Raw genomic sequence first — 17,378 nt, forward strand, 5'->3', positions numbered from 1 at the left:
GATTTGACATTGGAAAGAGAAAATATGCAAAAGTCTCTGCTTTGAGTAAATATGCTATTGACAAGAATCTAATATGACCTTCACCTTTAACCTAGAAAATTGATTCAAGGTCAATCCACACCCTACAATCACTCAATGAATACCGGTAGTTTTCTAGTATGTTGTTGACACAAAATTTTTTTATGTCAAAATAAATTCTTCAACTAATCAGCAAAGAGGCCATTTTACCATTAAGTCTCGACTGTTTGTTTTCTTGCATTAAAGGTATATAATGTTTGTGTTTCATGTTATATCAGTAAGTTTTAGGACAGCTTTCCTCCAGTTACAAATAACAAAACATGAAGTCCTTGTATTAGACAATGATATGTACAATACACTTGTACACATTTATTGGAATTTCAATAACATGTGAATAAAACATCAACTAAACAATATCAATAATGATCTTTGTATATAATATTAAATTACTGCTCCACAACCTTTAGAAATCTGAGATCAAATGAAAAATTAAAATTTCTTCTAATGCAACTTTAATGCCATTCTTTCATTAATTTTAACATTTAAATTTTAAAAAAATACCCCCCCCCCCCCAAAAAAAAGGTGCTTTTTCTATATTCATTTGTATTTTTGGTTTTGTACAGTGCATGTAATAATACATGCAGATTAAGAAAATTATAGATCATTCATGAACTGTAATCTTAACTTTAATATTCAATTGATGAAGAGTAACATTGTACCAATCCCTGATCTCAAATATCTAGTATATTAATGCCACAAACCACTAAGACTTTCATTTATTTAAATACAAATAAATGTATATATTAATATTATTTTAGTTTTTGAGATTCTATTCATATTAGACTAGACCACATCCCCATAATCAATAATAGATGTAGATGTAAATGTTTTCATTAAAGTCCTCTAGGTCTGCTCTAAAAACACACGTTCAGCTAACAGGTGCATAAAGGACTAAGTGCAGTTTTATGCAATTTTTGCCCCCCAAAATCAAAGTTTTAGAAAGACCTTTAAAATAAGGTGAAAGATAGTTAAAATCATATTGGAAATAAAGGTGTAAAAGGTTATCACCACAGTGACGTCATAATGTAGAAATGACGTCATGAATATTGCATTATTTTGATAAATTGATGTTTTGTAGCAAAATATGGGTGTTTTCCGATGGTTTTTCGACTGGGAAACATCGAGCGCAGGCTTGCTCAAGTACCATTTTTTTGTATAATATGTATAACTATCTGAAGAAAAACATATGTTAAAATCGCACTTGAGCAGACCTGCGCTCTATACTTCTGAATGCAAAATATAGAGCAAAAATGAGAATATCTTCATTTGTTTGCAAATTTGCGGGAATTAGGGCATTTAAGTGACGTCATAGAAAAACAGCGAGTGAGCAATGATGACTAAAATCAAGATTAAAGTTATAGGCATCCTCTTTACAATGATTTGTAAAGATTTCATTTTTATACGATACTATTTAAAAATTGGTTGAAATCGGGGGCAGATATTTGACCATACTGCACATAGTCCTTTGTTGGATATTTGAATTACCGGGTAAGCTATATGAATCAGTATTTTAGCTACATAGACCAATTAAACTTGTGGTTGAACAAATATTGAATTTTTAACCACATTAGTATGAAGAATGATTTATCATCCACAGATCATATAGAGCTGCATGCACTTTTTTTCTAGTACTGAAACTGCAAAATGTAAATTTTCCCTACCCCATATTCAAAATAAAACAACTGAACAAAAAATCAAAAAAATACAAAGAAACAGATTTGGAATAACAAAACAAAACTGGAATTCAATGTTTTGCAACAATGTCAATATAACGCATTAACCGTAGATTATATCTTATACATGTACTAATAAACTCTCTCCCTACTCCCTTCTCGCCAAACAAACAAATAAATATAAACTAAAAAGAAATAAACATGGAATAACAGAACTGGAATTCAAAGTTTTGCAACAATGTCAATATGGATACAACAATATTGCACTTAATTATCGTTACATATACAAACTCTAAAACATATCTACAATGACACTTGCACAAAATTTGTGACATATTACTTTCACAGACTGATTTATTGCTATAAACATATGTACAGGTAATATACTTGTACACTTACAGCATACTGTACATTTACTACAAAATTTAAAATGCATATACAAAACAAACCAACATCATATACAATCAAGAGTTGAAACCCCAAAATGAAGATGTACAATTTATAATGAAAAACATTTAAAATAAACAAAACAGACCCAAAACACACCCACAAGGTACACTTGTAGTGAAGAAAATTAAACAAACAATGTCGTTCAAAGAAGAAATTTCTAAATTTTACTTTATCATTTTCTTTGAATCAGCTTAAATAAATAAATAAATTAAAAATAAACAAAATGCATTGTAAGTAATCAAGTAACACATAAAGTTGGTACCAAATTGACAATGATGAGTGGAGTTTATAACTGAATAATAATACAAGGAATGCTTGGGACATACATGTGTAACAATTAAATGGCACCATCCTGTATGTGTTCTAGAGACGGAAGACATACAAACACATACAAAAACAAAACAGAACCTCAATTAATAGTTCAAAACATAAAAAACAAATCATTAACCATACCACAGGCACCTGACTTTATACACATATTTTTCTCATAATTATTAGATAGGGGGTATATATATTTATTAATTATGAGAAGAAAAAAAAATATAACACATTTTGGAATTTTAGTTTACAAACATTTTTTAACACAACCTGTAGGATGACGCTAACAAACATCATAAAATTAGTGGTACACAGGTTCAAAATACTAAATCATAGTCATGTATGCATTAAATGGACATTACAATTCATGGGAAGTGTTCAAAGGACATGCATACCTGTACATGTATATGACTTTCAAATTTGAATACTAGTAACTTGGAATTTTAGTTCACACGTTTTTAGCTGGGTTTTGCTGAAAGCAAAGACCTGGCTTCAGGCAGGCAAATAGTGTTACATGTATAGATCTACAAAATACTGAACACTTCAGAGTAAAGGAATCACTCGAATGATCAATTATTTTCTGACAAGATTTAGGATTTACACATCAAAATAGCACAGTTTTCACTTATTTGATTGAAAAAATGTCTTAAAAAGCACAAAATATCAACTGAAAAATATACACGATAATGGAAGTATAATAAACTATTGGACAATAATAAATTAAATCAAAGGTCAAAAAGATTGAAGGACACTGCAACAAGAATTGTTTGTCTCTTGAACAAAAAAAGTACGGTATGCAAGATACTGGAATTTGATTTAATCAAATAAATACATTTTTTCTGCTACAACACTAAGATATATTTTGATTCATGAAACAATGTTAAATACAGCACTATTTTCTTACAACAAATGAACTTGTTTGAAGGCTATATACTCAGATTTGCAGTATAACAGTAAAGCAATTGGATTTCCTCATATGAAAGGTTTCGTTCATAAAACTAATTCACAATAGTTGGATTTTAAAGCTACAATTCTTTTTTGGTTCCCTGATCTAGAAAAATTTAAATGATATCCAAAGTCAATGATATCCAAAAACATGTCATAATAAAACCATGTGTACCAGAAATTAGATACCTATTGATGTTCAAAGGTATACATTTTGGATATCCATCTAATATATAGCACATGAATACCATCCACAGGCATTTTTCAAGAAATAAGATACATGTATAATTGTACATGTGTTTCCCTGCATCTACCAAAAAGTTTTGAAATACATTTACATGTGCAAGCATGTTCATATGGGAGATACACAAGTGTGCACCTATAAATGTATATGTATTAAAAATTAAGTACGTCACATCATTTCCAGCATTTATCTCTGGATTTTTAAACAGTTTAATGTTATTACAAACCATTACTGGAGACCATAGTCCTATCATTTGTGGAACATGTACATATTTATATAACATCAAAGATACAATAAGGGCAAGTTGATTTGATTGATTCAACAGGGCAAAAATCTTGTGCTTTTACTCCATGAATGGAAAAAAAAATTTATCAGAGAACAACCAAAAATCTTGTTACATGTACATCACTGTATCGTTACGATTCCAAAGAAAAATAAAAAAGAGGTCCACCTCAATGAAAAGGTTCACCATCTAAATGTAGCCCATGCTATCCTATAAAGTATGCGCCCAGCGTCTTCATCTCTAGGAGAATGTCTCCTCCTCACTGGTCTGATAGTGACTCAGCTCAGTCTCTAGTTCCTTTACACGATCACTTAACACCTGCGCCGCAAGCTTCTTGTGGGCAAACGCTTCATTTCTCTGATGTAACTGAGGAGAAATCACCACTAGATTAATCAAACAGAATAAACCAAACCCACTACAAATCAGTGGCTCTGCCTACAATGTTCATATATTAATCAATACTCTCATAATTTAGAACAGGGTATTTACAAATTTCATATTTACCAAATTCATCAAATTTGTTGTACAGAATAGTGTATTGTTTTAAGATTTTAATTACATCATGCTTTAAAAGAAAATTCTAATCAAGACATTTATTTCTGAGACAAAAATACTGACTATTTCTGTGAGAGCCATAACCAGGTCTCTGTCAGACATAACCGGTTCTGACTGGCTGTCCACCTCTGGTTTTCCTGGTTTAGAGTTGCCATTGATGCTGAAGATGTTTTGTCGCTGATTCGTTATTTCACATAGGTAGTCATCTGATAGATTAATCAAAATAACATAGAATTACCAGGTATACATTAGAATTTTTAAAAAATTCAGAATGACCATGCATTTATAATTCATTAAATAATGGTCTAAGAAGCAGTAGGTCCCCTTAATATTAAAGACTTATAAATTACCCAGATGTTTAAGAACATGAACAACTATGGGTATATGTGTGTATTATTTACTGGTGTAACACTTCAGCAAATTGATGAAACCCTAAAATTAAGAATTGAAACCATCCTACTTGTAGTTGTTTGATTTACAAATGTAACTGCAATATAGTAGTCCTCTCCCATCTTTTTATCCATTGTTTTCAGCTCACCCTTCCCCCCAAAAATTGGGAGGGGCTGAATTATTGCAGCTTATATTTGACTATCAAAGAAAGATATACAAAAAGTCAATCTACTCTTTGTCATTTCAACTTACCATCATTCAATAAATGTATAAGGTTTTTGAGAATGACCTTTGCCTTTTCATATTTGGATGGTCCAGTGACTGCTATCTCGGCTAGCTGTAGCATCAACTGTTTGTTCCTGTACAGCTGTTCCTCAAACGCCGCTCTGTATGCATCCACCGTCTGAGCGGCCTCATCACGCCGTCGTAACTGAGCTTCATACTAAAATAAAACAGAAGTGATCAAAGACACAGTACATCAATACTTGCTACCTTCACATTTTACACAGTGCATCAATACTTGCTACCTTCACATTTTACACAGTGCATCAATACTTGCTACCTTCACATTTCACACAGATTACATACTATGTTATCTCCGTGAATTACCGACACGTTACCTGTTCTTTGAGTTTACAGAGTTCCCTTCTAAGTGCTGCCGCAGCGTGGGCACAGCCACATGGTTCAGGGGAAGTAACTCTGCATTTACAGGCTCCAAGAACTGCCAGCTGAGGTATAAAAACTTATAAAGTATTACTGTCTATGGAAATATGTCATTTGTGAGTACATGAAAAGTAAAGCAATGCATATATATATATTACTAATATTTTACTTTATTGTTCGTGTCGTTGGTTATTTTTAGTGCTTTTTTATATCTCATCTTATAACCTTGTATCTTTTGATCCGACACTTTAGATAACGAGTGTTGTTGGTTTGCTAGTGCTTCTTATATATATATATATATATATATATATATATATATATATATATATATATATATATATATATATATATATATTTTTGAAAGATACAAAATTAAAAACTTTTTTGATGTCATGTTGCCATCTTTATTTTACTGCTCCCATATGACATTGCAGTCAAAAAGCAAAACTACTTGTAATATAAATATATACATACAAAAGCAGAATTGGACGTCATATCTCTTAATTTTTGATTCGAAATAAAACAGTGTTTACCTCAGTAGAGCTATATTCACTGTAAGCTTCATCCTCTGAGATGCTCCGAGACCTTAGGTAGCGCCCTCTCTCTTTAACATCTAACAAGGCCAATAACTCATCTCTTTCTCTGCACAACGCTTTGAAATTAAGAAAGTACAGATTTGTTTTTAGATGAAAACTTGAAAATCCGATACATGTATTCAAATAAGAGTACATGTACTTAGTAAATGCATTTTGGAGGTGAATTTTCTTACCCATTTTTTGAGCCTTCAACTCTCTTAGCTCTAAGGATTTCTGATCAAGTTCTGTGGTTAGGGATGAATTTTCCTTACAAATGCTTTAAATATAAATTTAATAACAATGATTTGACACTTGAGAAATATGTATGATCTAAAAAAATATATATCTATCACATCAGACCAGTATTAAATGAGCATTATAAATAAGTACAAATCAAGCTAAATAAAATATACTTTATAACATGTACAGCAAATAAAAAACTATCAATTATCAGAAAATAAATAGTCTTGATGTTGTAAAATCAGTGTACCTGTCAAATCTCACAGCCCACATCTGCTGGCTGTTTTCAAAAGTTGTTTCCCTTTTTCCCAATTCAAAATTGAGAGAGTTAACCTCCTGAATTACAATTAAATGGTAGATATTCATACATATTACAATTTTAAACATAGGTAATCATAGATTACTAAGCTCACCGAGACGGAGCATCACCCTTATGAGACATCACCTTCATAAGACCCCCTTTATCATTTTATATGAAAATCATACTTTATGATCTTGGATATTCATGGATTCTGTTTTGACAAAATATCGTATATCATTTGATAAATTTTTTTATGATAATCATATGTTCATATTAATCAATACAATGATATAAAATTAAATATTGCATCATGTCATATTTATAATATATATCATATAATACAATTAAATACCGTAATAAACAATAATGAGATATGATATTGTAACGTATGATATGACATTGTATTGTGTTATACCTTATTGTATTTGATCACATAATACAATATCATAAAATATAATACAATATAGTATTATATTACAATATCATATTACATAATACATGATAACATTTAAACAAGGTATTATATTGTATAATATAGTATGATATTGTATTGTATGACACTGAAACATATTTGATACATAATATGATATTATATCATATAATACAATATAACTTGATTCCAACATTGTATCTTATCAAATGATACAATATAATGTGATAAAGTAAAATATTATAAAATACATTATTATATTATACATATTGTATCATATGACACAATAATATATATTACAATATCATATAATACAATTTCATGTGATATGATAATATTTCATATAAACCAATATCATATCATACAATATCGTATGATACAATATTATATAATATTACAATATCATATAATACAATTTCATATGATATAATTCTATATTACAGAAACCAATATCATATTATACAATATTGTATGATACAATATTATAGAATATACAATATTGTATCATAGGATACAATATAATATTTTGCAATATCTTATGTAATAATAAATTAAAAATACAATTTTACAATATTGTATCATAATAAACAATACTATACTTCACAATATCATATCATAAAATATCAAAAAATTGATACAATATCATATCGTGTCGTAAAACTTTTTATAATATAACATGATATCATAATGTATCATATCAAACAATATTGTTTCATATCATACAATACTATATCATGGGAATCATGTTATATCATTTATCAACAAACACATCTATCTATCGAACAGGTTTGAGTGAGGTAGGAGATTTCTTTAGCATCCTTAATAATGGATATCAGGCTCTGCATCTAAGGCAACCTCTGCGTTTAATTTATAATAAAGTTAAATCAACTATGCAAGCTATCATCTATAAAACATGTGACTGGTTCCAAAAAACTAAACCTCATCCAGCATCTGAAACCTATGGCTCAGATTCAGCATTCAAGCCCATCAGGTGCATTGGTATCATAAGACACACCATCCATTCAAGTTTGGTGAAGTTAGGACCTGTAATAACTAAGATTTATATCTTAGCATCCTTGATAATGGAGATCAAGCTCTGCATCTGAAGCTACCTCTGCGTTTCATTCATATTACAGTTAAATCAACTATGCAAGTTTGAAATAGTACTATCATCTATTAAACATGTGACCTGTTCCAAAAAACTTAACTTTATCCAGCATCCGAAACCTATGGCTCAGACTCAGCGTTCAAGCCTGTCAGGTGCATCAGTATCATAAGACGCACCATCCATGGAAGTCTGGTGAAGTAAGGACAAGTAATAACTAAGATATAATCATCAGAGGGCACCTGTTTCAAAAACTTTATTTAACCAGCTCTAAAAACCTTAACCTCCTCCAGCATCCGAAACCTATGGCTCAGACTCAGCATTCAATCCTGTCAGGTGCATCAGTATCATAAGACGCACCATCCATGGAAGTCTGGTGAAGTAAGGACAAGTAATAACTAAGATATAATCATCAGAGGGCACCTGCAACAAAAACTTTAACCAGCTCTAAAAACCTTAACCTCTTCCAGCATCCGAAACCTATGGCTCAGATTCAGCATTCAAGCTTGTCAGGTGCATCAGTATCATAAGACGCATCATCCATACAAGTTTGGTGAAGTTAGGACCAGTAGTAACTTAGATATTGCTATCAATGGACACCTGCAACAAAAACTTTAACCTACTCCAAAAACCTTAACCTCCTCCAGCATCCGAAACCTATAGCTCAGATTCAGCACTCAAGCCTGTCTGGTGCATCAGTATCATAAGACACACCATCCATGCAAGTTTGGTGAAGTAGGGACCAGCAGTAACTAAGATATTGCTATCAAAGGGCACCTGCAACAAAAACTTTAACCTGGTCCAACAACCTTAACCTCCTTCAGCATCTGAAATTTAGGACCCAGATTCAGCATCCAAGTCTTTCAAAGTCCATAAGTAGGTCCAGATGCATCATCCATGCAAGTTTGGTGAAGATAGGACAAGTAATAGCTTAGATACAGGACCTGCAACAAAAACTTTAACCAGGTTCGGACGCCGACGCCGACGCCGAGGGTATAGCATAAGCTCTCCTTGACTTCGTCTCGGTGAGCTAATAAAAATTAAGAAATTAAAAATAAAATATTGTCATTTTGGAGCAAAACCTTTTGCTTTCAATTTCCACTTTTTATGGAGATTGTAGTTTTTTTTACCGTTTTTTTAATTAGCTTAACTTCCAATTTGAAAAAAAAAAAATCCCTTCCTCCCTTCTGAGTCTGGAAAGAGCCAGGCGGCAATTCCAAACAAACATTTTTTAGGATGGCTTGTATATTACTATAAATCAACTCCATGCAGAAAAAAATTACATTGGAATTTAAACTCACTCTTTCTAATGACTCTTCATATTGTCTGCTTTTCTTTCCACTGGTATTGATATCCTCTTCACAAGATGATATCTGGAGGAAAAAAAAAGTTATTCATCAGTGGCCATAATGGTAAAAAAAGATGACTTTGACTAGCATTCCATATTACATTAAAAGTCCTGCTATATTGAAATAAGGCATCTTTAACAATACCCTATACTTTGCCACCAAGCCCTCATTAAATCACCACCCCCCCTCCCCCCCCCCCCCCCCCCCCATTATTTATATATTTTGTTGTGTTTTAGGTATGATAACAAATAACTATCACTATTTTTTCAATTGATAAAATAAAGATAATGATATGTTTAGTCTTAAATTTCCACTCACTGATCATCTTCACAAAGTCAAGACGTTGTGAAGATGATGTGGTACACCGTGTCTCTTTTTACATCTTGGTTGCAAAATGTGTAAAACGCATGTTTATAATTAGTTGATTGGTATCAACAAAAAAATATTATGAAAGGAAACAGATCTTTCTCACAAAATATTTCAATCTTTGAAGTAGCGGCTTTCACAGTAGTTCTTATGACATCACCGCTTTAGTATATATTGCGGATCACTTTCTGATTTTTCACATCAGTAGCTAAATATACATGAAGGACAAAAATTTCCGACAAAAATAATAATTTTGATATTGATTCGATAAGTTCTTATGACGTCACCGCTTTAGTATATATTGCGGGTCACTTTTATGTTTTTTTCCAAATCGGTAGATAAAAAACACGGAGCACAAAAATTCCGACAAAAATAATAATCTTAATATTGATTCAATATACTTCAATCTGAGGAAGGTTGAACATGCATGAATAAGGTCTACATTTGATAGGTTTTCTGAAAACATCTTTACAGTTTTTGAAGCATATAAAATTGCCTATTTATTATCATATCATCATACAGTTTGTCTATTGTCTTCGAATATTCAAGCCACAGCATAAATGAAAAATATTTAGCAGCGTTTTCACTAGACACATTTCCTCAATTTATATCAGCAATACCGGTAATTGAATATTAAAATATATTTTCTCTTCAAACTTCTAACACGTACAATGTATTTCCTATAGACAGAGTAAAACAAAAGCACTACATATCCAACATTTTTGCAATAACCTTTCTTGTTTAAATGATTTAATGAAATTGTTTATGACCAGATTGATGTTTGAAATTAAATTCAAGAACATGCATGTCAATTGTTATGTAAATGTGCTTTTATGCAATTTATATTGTAACATAAAATAGATGTAAATATCAATTGGGAGTACATATGTTTTACTTATTTCTTTGTCAATAGCCCTCACAGGAACTGTGATATAGACTATAGCAATTAAGCAATTATCTTACCTGGTCAAATTCCCGTTTCGCATACATTTTTTCGATACTTAATTTTCAAATGTGTGCAAAACGGGAACAACCCCCCCCCCCCCCAAATTTAAAAAAGGGGGGGGGGGGGGGGGGGTGTTGTCTTCAGATCTATTCTAAAAATACCAAAGAATAACAAACCTGGTTTTTCAATATAGCAATAGCTTTGTACTTGGACTCTAATCTCTTCTCATAAACCTCTAATTCTGTTTTAAGCTCTTCAACTTCCTGAAAAATACAACATACCAGGTAAAGTGTTCATAAAATTAATAATATGGGATGAGATGTTAATTAACAATATGGTAATAAAAAAAGATGGGGGGATAAGATAGCACAAATGCTTATTCGGTTTTGTCGTGTGAAATACAATTTTGAATTTATTTTTTTTCCAACTAAATCTCCTCAAATATATCATAATACAAGTTTGCCAAAGCACAATTTCTAACTATATCCAGTTTTTAAAATATCTAACAAATGATAAGAAAAAAAATATTGCCTTAAATTTTGGTGGTACCGAACCCACGACAAAAAACCCCTTCTTATATAAGGTTACCTTATGTCAGGTGCTCTAACCACTGCGTCATTTCAGACAAAACAAAGAAGGCTTTTCAAATACTATGTGTGACTATGGCCACAAATTTACTGACTTATCTTATCTGTCCATGTATAGGCATATTACAAGCCTTATACACCCATCTTTTCCATCAAACAATTACCTTTTGAAATTATTTTTCAAAGATTAAGACTATATGTATTCAGATTGATAAATACCTGTTCTGCTTCAAGAAGCTTTTTTATTATGTCATCCTTGCTTATTTGGACTTGTTCTTAAAAATGTAAATACATACATATAAATAACTTAATAATTGAATGGTGTCAATAAAAAAGAATAAACAACCAAACGCAACACATTAAATAAAAAAATAGTAAAGAAAAAAAAAAGCCCATAATAATATAAAATTTTATATCTTATATTCTGTAAATAACAGAAACCTTTTGGGGGTAATTTTTTATCCCCCTCGCATCTGGGATCTGCAGGATTCATTTTGTCCAAATAAGTTTTTCTATTATATATGTTTACAGACGTTTTGCTTTTATGACGAAGTTTCTCAATAGTAGAATACTGGCTTTGGTTTGGTGGAATAAGTGGTTTTGCAGAAACAGCTGAGAGATCAACGTGACTCTTTAACAGCGCTTTTTTCTTTGATCGCAAAGCATCCAAGATTGGTAGAGATCCAGGCTTTAATCCAAACCCGAGACCAAGATCACCAGACTCTAAATTCCCCTCGTCTTCATCGTTGCACGTTGACATTGTCAAACATTTTCAAAATACTGAAGACCATTATCTTTTACATATATTTATTTATTATAAACGTGTTAGGTACCGTAAACCGGAAATGCCTTACAACTTCCAAAATAAGGAACATCATCCGCTTTATAGGCCTAAGAGAAAAATAATTCCTGGTTAATATAATAAACGCAAATTTTGTTATAGTATATATCATTATGATAACATATCCTTTTAAGAATTGTAAAAGGAAAAAATGATAGTTGAATCTTGTTATTCATCTTTTTTTTCGGCGTATTAATATCTATATATCTATTTTCTGAAAGGTAGGGTTAATGGAATCCGGATAAAAATGTCAAGCAGATCATTACCAGCAACAAGATTAATCAACGTTGGACAAAATGGAGTTGGCAGATATGTGTGTCAACTTGCTAGAATAACTCTTAGATTCTGCAAGCACCAAGCTAGTAGCAGAGGCATGAGGTAATCAACCGGTGTAAACACGCGTATATCTCGAATTTCCTCTACAGTTTACTGTTTTACTTTCAGATGGAAAATACTTATACAGAAACTGTCTTGGAATATATAACCTTTCATTTTTTTTTTTGGCTAAGATTCAATAATTGTTACTTGTATAAATATACAGTATCTATAGTAATTATAGTATACCAAATATACCAAATAAATTTCATAATATAGTGATATAGTAACACGACAATGACTACTACTCACTACATGCTTCAATGTCAACTGAACAGAATATATAGCTAGTTATATTGTTGTATACAGTAATAGTAATTATAGTATACTGATGTAATAACATGTCAGCGATTGACACAATATATAGCTGTCCTTTAGGTTCTGTATATCGACTCCTCTATGAACACTCCCACTGTTGTATAAATTTTTGGCATATGTGAAGTGATTGTCCTCATTCGCGAATTCACACTGAACTGACATACGTGTATACTGTTATGCATGTTTATCATGTCACTGATGTCAGCTGTATCAATGGGTTTTTTTTTATGAGTTCCAATTCAAATTATGTATTTTTGGCATATGTGAAGTGCTTGTCCTCATTCGCAAATTCACACTGAACTGACATACGTGTATACTGTTATGCATGTTTATCATGTCACTGATGTCAGCTGTATCAATGGGTTTTTTTTTATGAGTTCCAATTCAAATTATGTATTTTTGGCATATGTGAAGTGCTTGTCCTCATTCGCAAATTCACATTGAACTGACATACGTGTATACTGTTATGCATGTTTATCATATCACTGATGTCAGCTGTATCAATGGGTTTTTTTATGAGTACCAATTCAAATTATGTTGAGAGTCACAATAAAAGTAATACTCCACTATACATTTGTTAACTTTGATTTTATACACTTATTTATTCATATTTTTTAAAATTACGTTGATGTTTAATATTTGTTGAAATGTTGAAACTTGCAGGGATTTCGTAGAAAATTATCTGGTGGACTTTGCGAGAAGTAACCCAAATGTAGTTGTGTATGTAAAACCTCATCGCCATAGAGGAGCCTCAATTCAAGCTGACTACTGTAAGTATCTTCTATTATAGCGCTCGTACAATTCTTGGTTTCTGTATGGACCTCACATTCACATATTTTATGAATATTGACTTACCAGTATTTATTTTTTCCCAGTAAATGGAAATTCTCACAAGACTCGTGTCTCGAAAATGGACATGGATGAAATCTGCAAATGGATAGAGCTAGCCAGAACTAGATCAGGAGTTGACATAGTGAGAAGAACTAAAAACTTTCAAACACACAACCCCAGTATACAAGGGGTGTGGCATCCATTCTTGTTCAAAGACCCTTCTGTCAACCTGAAGACTTTCCCTGATTCAGAATATGGAAGATTTAAAGTGAATGAAGTGACTGCCACAGAAAGAATACTACAGCTAGCAGAGAGAATGAAACAGTTAGAACTGGAAAAGGGGGAGGGGGAGGGGAAAAGTGAAAAAGACGGTGAATCTGTGTGATTTAAAATGAAAATATCTGTTTAAACAAAGGGTGTGAATGACAAAAGGTTTTGCCTTTCCTGTGAAAATATATGTACATAAATAAAAAGTTATGAATTATTTGCTGTCTTTTATTTTGCTTGAATATTGATTTATTTTTTTCTGTCAAATCTGATATACAATTTATACAAAATATGACATTAGAGAAAACTTTATGACTTATTACAATACAAATATGGGTTCTTAGATGAAGTAGTGATATTTGAGAAGAGAAACTTATAATTTTAAAAAATAATCATCTTTTTTCTGGAACAGTCATTGAAAGTTCATCTTCGCTAGCCAAGGGTTTTCGGTCCACTTTGCTCCCCATAAACGTTTATGGGGAGCAAAGTGGACCGAAAACCCTTGGCTAGCGAAGATGTTGAAAGTTATCTTTCTTTGAACATGCAATATCATCACCCTAGTGAATCTCAGTAAACAATTGATAGTAACTTTCATGTTATGTAACTGACACATTAGGCTAGTGCGACCACTTAGGAAAAAAAGTGTTTGCGTCAACAGTTAGTAGTTCAGATAAACGTCCTGGAGAGTTGAATAATTTTACACACAATCGCGAACATTGCTGAAACGATGGACCAGGTCAGCATAGTACATTATGACATATGTACATGAAAACTGCATGTTCTCATGTTAAATGATGCCTATAAAGAAAAACAAAAGTTATATATAGAGAAAATATATGTTAAAATAATCGTACAATGAAATTCTTGAAAATGATAGATGGCATCTCTGTTAAATTACAACAGATATTTTTAGGATGTTGATTGACTGATCATTTTAAAGCCTTTATACTGAATAAGATATGAATTGAGAGTTGATCTGTTTTAGTTTAACGCATGTGCATATTGCTTCCAATAAGATGGACCAATTAAAAGCATTTATTTTGAATTTATAGGGAAACCTTTTAGTCCACTCGTTTATTCCCATGTCGAAAACAATTACTATGAATTAGAACGTCGCTTTGTATTTTGTAATATGATTGTCTGTCCTAGCTTTTGGTCTGAAAAGTTTAAGACCGATTGTTGACCTGAAAATCGAGATTTTCTAATAAAGACAAAATCGACAGGAAAGTGCATTATTTTTTTTTCTAATTAGAAAAAAAGCAACTAAGAGGAAACTCCTATATTGCAATTAATTACGTGTAGTAAGTGAAGAGGTGGCGACAAACTCATGTACATGTATTTGCTTTCACCACTGACATTTTCGTCCGTACCTTGTAAAATACCGTTTGAAATAAGATACATTATAAGAACGATGCGATGCTCTGCCACATGTTTTTTGTTTGTTTTTTGTTATACATGCATATAAGTGAGTAACAATGTCAGGTCATTTGTTTGGGCTGTATAGATCTCTAGCTGGTCATGTCTCAGCAGGGCGGCGAATCTTCGTTTTCTGTCAAGTCCTATAATTCTTTGTAAATAAAGGGGGTCATTTTTACACACTCGTATCTGTATATACCCCCTGCAGGTACGCACGCTGCGCAAAGACAAAGTGGCATTTCTTTCAAGATTCAGCTGTCCATAGCCAGCGACCGCCTCCGATTCTATCTAGCACGTGTAGCAATCTGCAATCAAGGTGTTCCTCATCTTTAATTCATTATTTCCTCAGTGGTCCTAATTATCCGACACGCGCGTAATGCACGCGAACTGTATATGGATAATGTCACAATATGCAAGCAAAGATTCCGCAATCCTGCACGAGCGCTTCTTCGCTGTGCAGGGGAGGGGGAGGGGGTGGAATTGTGTCTTAGAAACTCATGGCCTCTGACATAATAATAATAACTACTATCAGTAGAAGAAGTTGCGTGGTTTAAGATAAAGGCGTCATGCTATGCTCATGTGTTGATTACGCTGAAAATTAAACACAAAAGAACAAGTAAATTATTATGAAAAAAAAAACCAGCATTCAAAAGATCAGAATTTTATAGAAAATCAATGGTGTATTATGAAAACAATTTAAATGAATTTATTGCATGATCATAAACGAAGAAGTAAAAGCATGGCATTGGGGAATAATCCCAATCCCCTAACTTTCTACAATTACATAAAGGATGTAAAGTTCTAATCATGATTAAGTCAACTCGAAGAGGAAAGCTTTGATTAAAATAACGATTACATGGCTGAACAAGCATGGTATAAAACACATGCATTAAAATTACACGTTATTAAAAAGCACAGATACCGGTATAACACAAATATCTCAAATTTATTGCGCTCGGGTTGCAAAAACTATCCCATATACCAAAATTATGTCAAAATTCAATTTCTGATGGCTGCAATTTTCTGTATATATCTATGAAAATAAACAAATCACTGGCACGTTATAAATTTACGTATTTGATATCATATCGTCTAGACTACGTACTACATGTAGGTGTGTATTGGAAACAAATCGCTTCATTCATAAACGACATAAAACGGGCGGCGTTTTGAAAGAGCATCCCATACACAAGCCGCTACAAGAGATATTTCCATCGTAACGCTGGTTGCTATGCGCGTCGTGAGGGAGATACGGAAGCTGTTCTCGGTCAACCGATACCTTACGAATCGGCCCATCTATGGAACAAGCGTCGTGACGTCACGGAGGGGAGGTATGCGTGATAAGAGAAGGAGTTGAGCGGTTTTCACTTTCGTAGTGTCTTCCCATCAGCCCGGTAAGGAGCAGGGTGTGTGCAGGTCGAACCGTCAAGTGTCTGTTGAGAAAATTCGAGAGGTTTACTAAACACAAAAAGTGAGTACCTTTTTAGACAGTTTCTGATTTCTTAAAGATAAGACAGAAAAATGACTGCCTTATCAAATTTTGGGGTATTGTAATTTGATCGGCTCTGTAGTAGTCGAACCAATGTAATTTGATATATCTTGAAGGAAGATGGAATTGCAATTGAAATTTAAGATATGCTTCGGTCCTAACCGAGTCTGCAAGTTCGTTGGAGTGAGCAATATCCTCTGGTGATCTTTTTTTATATACCGGTGTACATGTAAATCAAACATGTGATGTAATTTGATCAGTCACATATGCAGACTACATGCTACTTCATTTACATGTGATTAATTATTCTTATTTGACAAGCTTAGTCAATACTATTCACGAG

The 17,378-nt window shown here is 32.4% G+C and overlaps 3 protein-coding genes across 3 annotated transcripts in view; 2 read left to right on the plus strand and 1 right to left on the minus strand.

Annotated features, from left to right (window-relative positions):
* Window positions 1-347: 347 nt before the first annotated feature.
* Window positions 348-12,363, minus strand: LOC128180576 (coiled-coil domain-containing protein 125-like). The gene is made up of 11 exons (XM_052848699.1): window positions 11,940-12,363; window positions 11,718-11,773; window positions 11,088-11,174; window positions 9,552-9,623; window positions 6,665-6,750; window positions 6,369-6,451; window positions 6,133-6,251; window positions 5,557-5,664; window positions 5,189-5,378; window positions 4,610-4,752; window positions 348-4,357 (listed from the first exon to the last, which is right to left on the minus strand). Exons 1-11 carry the CDS (start codon window positions 12,256-12,258, stop codon window positions 4,232-4,234), a joined length of 1,389 nt encoding a protein of 462 aa, XP_052704659.1. The 5' UTR covers window positions 12,259-12,363; the 3' UTR covers window positions 348-4,231.
* A 187-nt stretch (window positions 12,364-12,550) lies between these two features.
* LOC128180206 (39S ribosomal protein L43, mitochondrial-like) lies at window positions 12,551-14,349 on the plus strand. The gene is made up of 3 exons (XM_052848124.1): window positions 12,551-12,717; window positions 13,696-13,802; window positions 13,908-14,349. The coding sequence occupies exons 1-3, from the start codon at window positions 12,587-12,589 to the stop codon at window positions 14,246-14,248; spliced, it is 579 nt and encodes a 192-aa protein (XP_052704084.1). The 5' UTR covers window positions 12,551-12,586; the 3' UTR covers window positions 14,249-14,349.
* A 2,527-nt stretch (window positions 14,350-16,876) lies between these two features.
* The window catches only part of LOC128180207 (myosin regulatory light chain A, smooth adductor muscle-like), a 7,369-nt gene continuing 6,867 nt past the window's right edge, over window positions 16,877-17,378 (plus strand). The window contains exon 1 of the mRNA XM_052848125.1: window positions 16,877-17,017. The gene's annotated coding sequence lies outside the window, so the exon portion shown is untranslated. The remainder of the gene's footprint in view (window positions 17,018-17,378) is intronic.

The sequence above is a fragment of the Crassostrea angulata genome, chromosome 4, assembly GCF_025612915.1.
Source record: "Crassostrea angulata isolate pt1a10 chromosome 4, ASM2561291v2, whole genome shotgun sequence".
Classification (NCBI taxonomy): Eukaryota; Metazoa; Mollusca; class Bivalvia; order Ostreida; family Ostreidae; genus Magallana; species Magallana angulata.

Coding starts and splice junctions, on each gene's coding strand:
- LOC128180576 (XM_052848699.1), bottom strand. CDS start 12,258: ATGTCAACGTGCAACGATGAAGACGAGGGGAATTTAGAGTCTGGTGAT. Junction 11,175..11,717: donor AGCTTCTTGAAGCAGAACAG/GTATTTATCAAT, acceptor TGTATTTTTCAG/GAAGTTGAAGAGCTTAAAAC. Junction 5,665..6,132: donor GTGAATATAGCTCTACTGAG/GTAAACACTGTT, acceptor TTTATACCTCAG/CTGGCAGTTCTTGGAGCCTG.
- LOC128180206 (XM_052848124.1), top strand. CDS start 12,587: ATGTCAAGCAGATCATTACCAGCAACAAGATTAATCAACGTTGGACAA. Junction 12,718..13,695: donor GCTAGTAGCAGAGGCATGAG/GTAATCAACCGG, acceptor TGAAACTTGCAG/GGATTTCGTAGAAAATTATC. Junction 13,803..13,907: donor CTCAATTCAAGCTGACTACT/GTAAGTATCTTC, acceptor ATTTTTTCCCAG/TAAATGGAAATTCTCACAAG.